We start from the raw sequence: 11,194 nt of genomic DNA on the forward strand, positions 1-11,194 counted from the left end.
AAATTGCAAGATTCGCTTCCATATTCTATTTTCGACTTAATCCACCAAACACAAAAAATTTGAGTATTAACTAATTAACATTAAAAAATTATAAAATAAAAACTGTCGTTAATGTAAAGTATAACATTCAAATTGAACATCAAAAATTTTTCAGACAAAAAAAGGAACAAAATTAGTCATTGATTTGCAGATTTTAATCCCTAAAAATTAAATAAATTTTTTATTCAAGAAATTATATTGTCAATGACTTGCCAGCTAGCTTTGTATAGAAATATACGATCCTCAGAAGTCAGACCTGAACTATTTTATTGAAGAGAATAATAATAAATAAATAAATAAAAGTGATTTTATATTTCTTATTTTTTTGTGGACTGGCGGTTGCGTCACCCTCAAACTGTGCGAGCACATCTATTTCTCCGTTCCGATCGTCACCTGCGTGGAAAAGCACAAAGTTTCAAATTTTTAAAACAAAATTTCACCGAAAAAATTTATATTTTAATGCCAAGAAATGCATGAATTGTAAGCTTGTGGGCATGTTGAAGATTAGTTGAAAGTTGTGAAAAGAATGTCAGAAACAGCGGAGGTTCGTTTAGTTCGGTGTCCGAAGTGTAAGAATTTGCTTCCAGAGGTCACTGGTTACTCTGTTTACCGGTGCGGTGGTTGTGGAGCGGTTTTAAGAGGTAAGTTTTCCAGATATATTAAGCACAAGACTTGTGCTTTGTGAACTATTCTGAGATTTAGTTTCTTTCATGGTGTTTTTGATCCTATGGAAATTGAGAAATTTTCATTTTCGATTTCAATTTGGGTTTATTTTTTATCTGGGAGATATTGGGAATGATGGGACTTGATTGATGTTAATCTTTTCTTGATGTTTTGTTCTTTGTTTTGTTTTTCTTTTTTTTTTTTTTGTGGGTTCTATTGTATGGTTGACTTTTCAGCAGGGGACAAAGGTTTTAATTTGGACTCGTTCTCAGAAAGGTCTGATGAGGAAAAGGTTGCAATGATGAAAGAGAAGTATCTTGAAAAATATGAGAAAAAGGGTAGTATGTCTGATGGGATGTCGAACATTAGTTCATCTAGCCGAGCTGAGAGGAGCGCTTTGCGGGATTCAGCTGAAAATTACGGTGGTAGCCTGATGGATAGGGAGAACTTGTGGGAGCATGGTGGTGGAACAATCCAAGGTAGTGATTTGGATGAGTTGGGACAAGCAGGTGTTGCTCGAGATTTCAAGGATTTGACTTTATGTAATGATGATGAGAATAGGATGCAAAGATTAGATCAAGTTTCTGAGGACCATGGCTCGTCTAATCTTGTGTCTAGGCCAAGTTATGATTATGAATTTGAGGTGAAGAATAGGATTGGTGTGGATGGATTTAACAAAGATGGTTACGTTGGAGAAGATCGACCTAAGATTTTTAGGGTGTTGGATGGGAGGAATGAACGGCTGAGTCGGTATGGTTATTTGAATGATAGGGGTAAAGAAAAGACTTTTCTTGACAGGCCGATTGCTCATGAAGATTCCCGTTATAGTTCTGAGGATTGGTATCCCAATAAATCATTGGGAGTGAATAGCTCATCAGGGCAATACCCGTATCTTGGTACACGTTTTAATAGGCCTTCTTATCAGAATCAGTACCCTGAGCCTTATCGGATGCACAGACTAGAAATGGGTGTTGACGGCTTTAATTCTTCACGATGCGCATTGAATCGTGTTCAACAATATGAGGGTCCATTGAGATCTGAGATGCTAAGAAGGGGTCCCTTTCCCTTTCGAACACCTCCTCTTTATCAACAACCTTCATCTCATCCAAATAGTTCTGGATCATACGCGGGTGATGGCATGGTTTATTTGGACCCATTCGAGCCATATAATCCTAGTGACAATCATTACCATCCATCTTGCTCTTGTTTCCATTGTTTCAACACGAGACAAGGTCCTCCCGTTGCCTTCGGTGATAAGTTCTCCGATGTATTAGTTGATACATTGTTTAACTATCAAAAAAATTCCGGCTCAATCGGTCCACGAGATTATCATTTCCAAGATACAGATCATCATCCTTTAAGATCTCATAATCCTCTCTCACACACGAGATGGTCCAGTGACGTGAATTCTGAAGTGGATTGTTTTATCCGCCGGCATCCTCCGAGGTTGCATTCAGCTTCTGCTGTACTACATTGTCGCCCTATAGGCGGTGGTGCTCCATTCTTCGTATGCTTCAATTGTTTTGAGTTGTTGATATTGCCAAAGAATGTTGCAACTAACAGCGACCCGAAGAAAATTAAATGTGGGGTGTGCTCTATAGTGATTTTTTTTGCATTTTCCAATAACAAACTAGTGATTTGTGATGATGTAGAAGCACCAACAGATAGTCCTGTTAAGCTTGATGACAACGGTAGTCTGTCACCAATACGTGGGGAAATATACATGCATGGGCATCTAAATCAAGTTGGGACCACTTTCTCATCTGGTGATTATGATAATACTGGTTATGATTTCGAGTCTATGGATAGAGAACCAGAACAACCTTCACCTGGCCAGGGAAGAGGCAGCGATTCTTCTGAGACCAAGTATCAAAGTTCCAAATCGAAGCACACTATTGAGGTGGAGAAAGTGACTGAAAGTTTGAATGTGCTGAGAGACGACCCTAAATTGGCTTACGAGGAAAGAATGAATAAAGAGGCTTCACCTCCTGTGGGATCATCACTTCAAGAATACTTTGAATATTCAAATAAGTTTCATGTGAAGAATCGTCAAGGTTCCCATGAAAAATATTTGCCAAGCAAGACTACCAGGCATCAATTTTCTATCAATAACTCGTCAGCAGCAACTGAGACGGACGTATCATCCAATGAGTTCTCAAATACTGGCACATCATTTGATTCCAGAGAGGCAAGCATAAAAGGCAGAAAAGCATCTGAGTCATTTTTTGCTGGAATTGTAAAAAAGAGCTTTAAGGAATTTAGTAGATCAAATCAGAAACCTGAGAAAGAAAAGGCTGATGTGACCATTAATGGGCATCGTATGCCGAATGAAATGATTAAGAAGGCAGAAGAAGTTGCCGGACCCATCCACCCTGGGCAATACTGGTATTCACGCACCTAAACTAAACATGACATTTTCTTCCCAATCACTTTCTGTCAAGATTGTTTATGAATAGTTGAAGTATGGTAAAAAGAAAATGACACAACTCATAGTTCACGCAGTTCGGCTATGGACCTAGTCCACTACACAATCGCCATGAGACCAAAATTCTATTCTCACCTATTTATATATGTGAAATATATTGGCACATGTGACAAGGAATATCTAGTTCTTATAATATCAAATCTGATTTTAAGATAGACATATGTATGTATATATATGTTTTGCATTTGATCAATATCTTATATATTATTTCTTGGCCAGGTATGACTACCAAGCTGGATTCTGGGGCTTGATGGGAGGCCCTTGTCTAGGAATAATTCCTGTAAGAATTTTTTCCATCTTCGTTGATGAAACAGTCTCAAATTTGGTGAATGTATGATTCTTCCATACGTTTCTTTAAAAATTAGCTCTCTTTTCTTGCAGCCGGGCATCAAGGAATTTAACCATCCCATGCCAGAAAAGTGTGCTGGTGGAAACACCGGCATATATGTGAATGGTAGAGAACTTAACCAGAAAGATTTGAATTTGCTGAAACGTAGAGGGATGCCAACCGATAGAAATCGATCATATGCCATTGAAATATCCGGCAGAATCATTGACAAGGAGACTGGTGAGGAGCTAAAGAGCCTGGGAAAACTTGCTCCAACGTATGTTCCTATTCTGGTGTATATCTTTTGTTTCCTTTTCTTGTGAATCATTTTTATGAAAATGTTTCATTTACTGACTTGAGATTATGAACAGCATGGAGAGGCTACAGCGTGGTTTTGGCATGCGAGTTCCAAAAGGAGCTCCACGATCATAGATTCCAAGGATTCGATGGCTTTCACTGGTACTTCTGATGTGCAACTATTTTTCTTCACCGAGGAAGATGAAAGAAATTTACCTGATGCATCGTTTTATTTTGCCTATATATTTTTTCATGAATTAATACAAAGTTGTGATTCATTTTTACCTGTGACAATAATTTATTAAGCCAGGAATAACAGAGAAAACGTACAAGAAAATAAGATGCAGTTTTCGTTTTGTTTTGGGTTTTTTATAAAGTTTGTCTGGAATGTAAAGACAATATGTAACTCTGTAAATTTGAGATTATTTGTAGTTTTATCATTTATCTGTTTGTTTGCAAGCTGTATTTATTGATGAGACCAATGCCTGCAATATGGATTACTGACATATGACATTAGAACATAATATATATGTATGTATTAACAAAACGGGCGGGCACTCGAGAGACATGGTCCAAGTTGATATGCTGATGTTTGATCTTCTTGGATAAACTGCGACGATTCCGAAACATTTTATCAAAATTTCACAAGTATGAACTAAAACGACAAAAATAATCAAGACTTTAGTTAAATAGTGATACAAATGTGCAAATGCATAATGATATCCCTAGAAATGACTTGTCAAAATCATTGTATATATACAACCAGGAAAATTTGGGTCGAGAATCCTGATCAGAACACCCATAGGTCACTTCTGGATGGCTGCTTGGTCGGCGGCCTAAGGAAGATACTTCAGCACCTCGAATGTGGTCACCATGCTGATCTCCCTATCTAGGGTTTCGTTCTGGTAAATTGGCTGGAACCTCCTTTTTACTATTTTCGTAGCGTAACCGCTTGCCGCAGATTTATGTGTTAGAATTTGCTGCTGATAAAACTCTAGGTTTTATGTGCTTGTTGGTTATTGTTGTGTTTCCATTTTCATGCTAAAAATTGCTTCCGCTGTGTTCGTTTTGATCTTGTGTGATTTAAATTTTTTCTGTATGAAAATTTGCTGTTTTTGATTAACTGTTGTTTTTTTTGAAAATGGCTATAACTGGATATACCCTCGAACCTTTAATGGAAAAACATATTTTTCAATATGGCAGCAGAAAATGAAAGGTATTTTGGTACAACAAAGAGTTTTCAAAGCTATAGACTTGTCATATTCTGCTGCAGAAACTCCTGAAAAAAGGGCTGAAATGGATGAGTTTGCTTCTATAATTCTTAACTTGTTTGACTCTGTGTTAAGAAAAGTTGGTGAATTGAAATCGGCTAAGGAACTTTGGGAGAAATTAGAAGAACTTTACACTGAAACTTCGTTACCGAGTAAATTGTTTTTGCTTGAGAAATTTTTCCGCTTCAAACTTGATTTAAACAAGGAAATTGATGAAAACCTTGATGTGTTTACCAAATTAGTTCAAGATAATGAGTAAACATGAGATAAGAATATTGATGATTACACCCCTATTGTTCTTTTAAATGCCATAGCTGTATTTTATGGTGATTGAGGTATGTGATGTGTATGTGGTGAATTCTGTGCATTCAAGTTCTTTGTGTGATAATGAATGACTAGTTGATTCTGCGTGCACTTTCCACATGTCCCCATTTAAAAATTTGTTTTCTAGTTATGAAGAACTGAAGCATGGGTCTGCTTCTATGGTAAATGAACATTTGTGTCAAGTTGCTGGTTTTGGTGATGTATTGCTGAAATTTGATTTTGGTTATGTGTTAACTTTGAAAAATGTGAACATGTTCCCGATTTATGTCATAATTTGATTTTCTGTGCTGCATTAGAAGATGATGGTTTACCGGGTAGGTAGGGAAATGGAGTTATGAAAATTCTGAAAGGGTCTTTAGTGGTTTTCAAAGCTGTCAAAAAGAGAAACTTGTATGTTTGTCATGCTGAATCTGAATCTTTGTCTGCAAAATTCTTTGAATGTTGTCTTAAGTGACAAAACTGATTTGTTGCGCAAAAGATTAGGTCACATGAGTTGTAAAGGTCTTGAAATTTTGCACAAAGATGGTAATTTTGGTAGTGATTATGCCATTTTGTGATTCTTGTGTTCTTGGTAAGCATTCCAGATTAAAGTTTTCAAATTCCCTATTCCCAAACATTCTGTCATTTCTGAAATACTTGAGTATTTGCAAGCTGATGTGTGGGGTCCTGCTAGTGTGCAAACGCATGGTGGAAATCAGTATTTTCTATCTGTTATTGATGACTTTTCAAAAAAAGTTTGGGTGTTTTTAATGAAAAACAAATCTGATGTGTTTGAAAAGTTTAAAAACTGGAAAAACTTGATTGAAAATCAAACATGTAAGAAAATTAAAATTATAAGTACTGATAATGGTCTTGAATTTTCTAATCGATTGTTTGACAATTTGTGTGCCGAATCTGGTATTCAAAGACATAGGACAGTCTCTCATACGCCTCAGCAAAATGGTGTCGCTAAATGTATGAATAGAACTTTACTTGAAAGGGTGAGGTGTATGCTTGCAAGTTCTGGTCTTTCAAAAAAGTTCTGGGGTGAAGCTGTTTGTACTGCTTATTATTTGATAAATAGGTCACCTTCTGTGCCTTTGAATGGTAAGTGTCCAGAATTGTGTGGGGTACGCAAATTAATTTTTCAAACTTGAAAGTTTTTGGTTGTTCTGCTTTTTTGCATCAGAAAAATGACAAACTTGAACCTAGGTCTGTGAAATGTGTTTTTCTTGGCTATCCTGATGGGGTTAAAGGTTATAGACTGTGGTTAAGGGACCAACTTGATTTTAAAGTGTTAATCAGCAGGGATGTTGTTTTCAATGAGTTTAAATTTTCTTGTTTATCTGTTCCTTTACCTATTCCTGAACCTGCCACTGCTCCAAACAAGGTAGAGCATTTACTTGGTCCAGGTCATGATTCTGAAAATGTGTAAAATGTTCTTGATGTGAACGATTTACCTGAAAATCTGCCTGAAACTGTTTTTGATAATCAAGTTGATGCTGATGTGCATGAAGAAATTGCTGAAAATATGCATGAAACTGATCTTAGTGATTTGAATGATTATCAATTGGCTAAGGATAGATCTAGAAGAACTATTAGGCAGCCACAACATTTTGATGATTTTCATATGACTTCTCATGCATTTAGTGTGTTTGAATCGATTGATAAACTTTAACCTAAGTCATATGAAGAGGTTTTAAAGTCTGAAAATTCCGTGCAATGGTTAAATGGGATGAATGAAGAAATTAATTCACCGCATGTTAACAACACTTGGATTCTTGTACCTAAACGTGAAAATTGTTCTGTGGACTGTAGGTGGTTATTTACTATTGTGAGAATTATGATTGCCCTTGTTGCTCAGTTTGATTGGGAGTTGAAACAATTAGATTTTAAAATTATTTTTTTACATGGTGAACTCAATGAAAATTATGAGTCAACCTGATGGTTTTGTTGATTCTAAGTATCCTGATCATGTTTGTTTGCTAAAGAAATCTTTGTATGGATTGAAGTAATCTCCTAGGCAATAGAACAAAAATTTTTATGAATGCATGCTCTCTATGGATTTTACTAGAAGTAAGTATGATCATTTCTTGTATTTCAAAGACAATGCTAAAGTTTCTGTTTTCTTGCTTATCTATGTTGATGATATGCTATTGATTAGTTTTTGTGTGAAAACTATTGACCATGTCAAAAATTGCTTGAGTGCTAAATTTGCTATGAAATTCCTTGTAGATGTGAAACGTATTCTTGGCATGAACATTTATAGGGATAGAAAACGTTCTGTCATTTTGTTGAATCAGGGTTCTTATGTTAAGAAAGTTTTGAGTAAATTTTCCATGTCGAATGCAAAACCAGTCAATGTACATTTAGTTGGTCATTTTGTTTTTAGTAAAGAGCAATCTCCTAAAACTGATTTTGATGTTAAAAACATGAATAATGTGCCATATTCAAATGCAATAGGTTGTATAATGTATTTAATGGTTAGCACGAGTCCTGGTATTGCATATTCTGTGAGTTGTTTGAGTAGGTATTGTTGCGTATTTTCCGCTCGCAAGCGCACGGTTGTCAAATTTTAATATATGTGAGTAAAGTATCATTCCCACGAGGAGTGTGAATGTAAAAATATATCAGTGCTTGTAATTAAAATAGTCACGACTTTATCTAGAAAAATCAATAAACGGTTTGGTTTGCTTGGACGAATTAATCGCAAATAACTATTGATCTACTCACTTAATCGAGAAAATATCAACGAGAGAAAATATATAGAGGAGTGAGTTCACTAAGTTTCCACGATAATTATTCCCGGTTGTATTTATACTCATGAATTCCAATTATTTAATGGCCAAGAACACTTAATTATTTTATTTTCTATTTCCCAAATGACGAATAAATTGTATCAATCATACTTCGATTCAAACATTCCTAATAAAAATCTAAGTTCAAATGATAAATGCAACCGATGTTCTTACCTAGGCCTCGCTAAAGTTATACGCCTTCCGAACGTTATAAACATTCATTGATATGTTTCTAATGATCTATAATCCTAGTCCTTCTCCCGAGTTGTAAAATTAATCAGACAACAACAATTTATGACCAGTAAATTGCAATCGAATAAAAACAAAAAGCATAATTAAAACAAAACGTAATTCAATCATATAAACAAACACGTCAAATCATCGTGTCCACAAAGTTACATCATCCTCTAGACTGGAAAATTAGTTCATAACAAAATCTAAACAAAAACAAAACATGTTTGAAGCTTTAGACATCGCAACACTAGAAAATAAAAGAAGTGAAGGATTAGATGACAAATCAAAAGTGGCGTCTCTGTCCCCAAATTCGTCATTCTTTGTCTTCGTGATCGATTTTCGCACTCCAGATCTTCGTCTCGTGTGTCCTCTCGTCTCTCGTGTGTATTTCTCTCCAAAAAGTGCTCTCCTACAATTTTGAACCCTCGTTTCCTTTTATTTCCGTGTACGGGCCGTAAACTCAAGCCCATTAGTTTTGTTCTCGCCGCCACTAGCGCCACGGCACTGCTTGGGCAGCGCCTAGGCGCCCGATCCTCGAAGGTATGGCGCCACGACGCTGCTCTAGGCGCTTGGTGCTCGGTGGCCTAGCGCTGTGGCGCTGATGGTCAGCGCCTAGGCGCTTATCTTTCGGTCATTCAGGCGCTGAGGCGCTGATGTATAACGCCTAGGCGCTTGGTCTAATCCTAGAAGCCTTAGCGCTGCAGGGCTTGATCCTTGGTGTTGCGGCCCTTGTCCTCCAACATTTCACGCTCAAAAACACCTCTAGTCGCCATCATTTGTCCAATAGTGGTTTATCTCCTGCACGACACAAAAAAAACGAATACCAAGCGTAATTCTGTCCTTGGAACATTCCTATGTCCTCTACCATAACCTCGCCCAAAGAGTTTATTGCCACCACCTTTAGTCTGTCCTTGGAAGAGGCGATGCCGCGGCGGATAACCAACAATCTTATAGCAATTTTCTTTCGAGTGTCCATTCCAATTACAATACTCACACTTCATGATATCCTTTCGTTGGTCATCCGGCTTCATGATATCCTTTCGTTGGTCATCTGGCCTATTCTGATTTGAGTAAAAAATAGTTGATGGATGCTCAATAACATACAGTGAACGATGAGATTCTTCCTGAGAAACAATTGAGAAAGCTTGCCCTACTATAGGTAGAGTCGACATCATCAGAATATGACTTCGTATAGCGGCATAACTTTCATTCAACCCCATCAGAAATTGTAGTAATCAATGTTGTTGATCATGCTCGACATATCTTTTAACTGCAGCACATTCGCAGGATGACAAAATTACTACGGAAGCAAACTCATCCCAAAGTTGTTTAAGCTTGCAATAATGTGCGGAAATAGTGCTTTGTCCTGGGAACAATCGTCATGTATCCCGATGCAAGGCAAAAATGAGAGAACCATTGACCTTATCAAATTGTTCCTTCAGATCTGACCGGACAACTGAAGCTTCGGTCGCATAAACTATTCCACCAAAAATTTCTCTAGAAACAGTATTCAATATCCACGATAAGACAAGAGCATTACATCTCTCCCATTGCAATACTGTTGCACTACCAGCTTCAGGTTTCTTACATGTACCATCGATAAATCCAATCTTATTCTTAGCTTGCAACGCTATCAACATAGCTCTGATCCAAATGCCATAATTTTCAGTTCCTACTAATTGATCACTGACGAGATTCATACCTGGGGTGGGGTATCTGAGGGATGAATGAACATCGGATCATTGAAATTAGGACCATTCGCCATTGTTGAGCTTCAAATTTGCAGTGAAGCTGGAATCGAAGTCGCGAGCTAAGAAATCCTCGAAGATAGAATCAATGGATCAAGTATGATAAAAAAAATCACGATCCAAAAGATTGAGAGCTCGAATATGAATTTCCTTGCTCTGATACCATGTCAAAATATATGAAGGAAGCGATTTTCTATATCGAAGATTCTGAATTTCTTACGTACAAGAGAATAGCTACAAAGCCTATTAATACTAGAAAAGTCAACCATAAAAGAAAACGTGGGAAAGAAGGAGAAAACGTGTTCCCAAAACCAGCACTCAACAAAAACTATTCTTTTTTCATCTAAGAGATTACTCATGAATTTATCAACGAAAATGAATATTGTAAAGTTTGATCTAGGCTCGTTTATCTCAAACGAGTTTTTATCTAATCGAGTTTCGAATAATTCACAAACGGCTCTAGGAGTTAAAGAAGAAAAAAAACTCAAATAATCAAGGTTCGTTCAAACAATTGAAGATAGTAAAATTATTTACTTTTAATGTATTAGACTGTTTAGATTTCTTGATATATTTTATATGTGGACATAATATTTGTTAGTTCTTGGTAATTATATGAGTGAAAACATTAATTTGTTACATATTCGTAACATGATCGACTTTCTATTCCTAATAATCATTGCATTATGTAATTTGTGGTTCCATTACTTGGTTGATTTTAGACTATATGAGACATTTGTTTCCTAATTATAACATATCATATTAATAAATTTATTGATTTTTTAAAAAATGTTATAAATAAAGCTAATATTTTAAAAACAAAAAAATATTATATACGTGCAATATTTCATATTTATATATTATATTGCATACGTAATGCGTGTGCATGGTCCGGCCCGGTTGTTTTAATTATTATTAGACTCGTGGCCCAATTATATTTTAAAATAAAATTTGAAGTCTCACGGACCTGATAGCCCAAAGCAGAGGGCCCAGACCATGCTTCAATTGAAGAAATCGGGTCAATAAATACG

The 11,194-nt window shown here is 36.3% G+C and overlaps 1 protein-coding gene across 2 annotated transcripts; it reads left to right on the forward strand.

The window, feature by feature from the left end:
• Positions 1–363: 363 nt before the first annotated feature.
• On the forward strand, positions 364–4,256 carry LOC140986441 (uncharacterized). 2 transcript variants are annotated; one of them, XM_073454697.1, is made up of 5 exons: positions 364–680; positions 939–3,087; positions 3,407–3,467; positions 3,569–3,792; positions 3,887–4,256. In XM_073454697.1, exons 1-5 carry the CDS (start codon positions 566–568, stop codon positions 3,945–3,947), a joined length of 2,610 nt encoding a protein of 869 aa, XP_073310798.1. In that variant the 5' UTR covers positions 364–565; the 3' UTR covers positions 3,948–4,256. The 2 variants fall into 2 exon arrangements, with proteins under 2 accessions (XP_073310798.1, XP_073310799.1); XM_073454698.1 differs by having other exon boundaries at positions 365–680; positions 942–3,087.
• The last annotated feature ends 6,938 nt before the right edge of the window (positions 4,257–11,194 follow it).

Source organism: Primulina huaijiensis, chromosome 10 (assembly GCF_012295235.1).
Source record: "Primulina huaijiensis isolate GDHJ02 chromosome 10, ASM1229523v2, whole genome shotgun sequence".
In the NCBI taxonomy this organism is placed as follows: domain Eukaryota; kingdom Viridiplantae; phylum Streptophyta; class Magnoliopsida; order Lamiales; family Gesneriaceae; genus Primulina; species Primulina huaijiensis.

Excerpts from the sequence above, each read along its gene's own strand:
- LOC140986441 (XM_073454697.1), top strand. The coding sequence starts at position 566 with ATGTCAGAAACAGCGGAGGTTCGTTTAGTTCGGTGTCCGAAGTGTAAG. Across the intron at positions 3,088-3,406 it reads ATCCACCCTGGGCAATACTG|GTATGACTACCAAGCTGGAT; the intron begins GTATTCACGCAC and ends TTTCTTGGCCAG. Across the intron at positions 3,793-3,886 it reads CTGGGAAAACTTGCTCCAAC|CATGGAGAGGCTACAGCGTG; the intron begins GTATGTTCCTAT and ends GATTATGAACAG.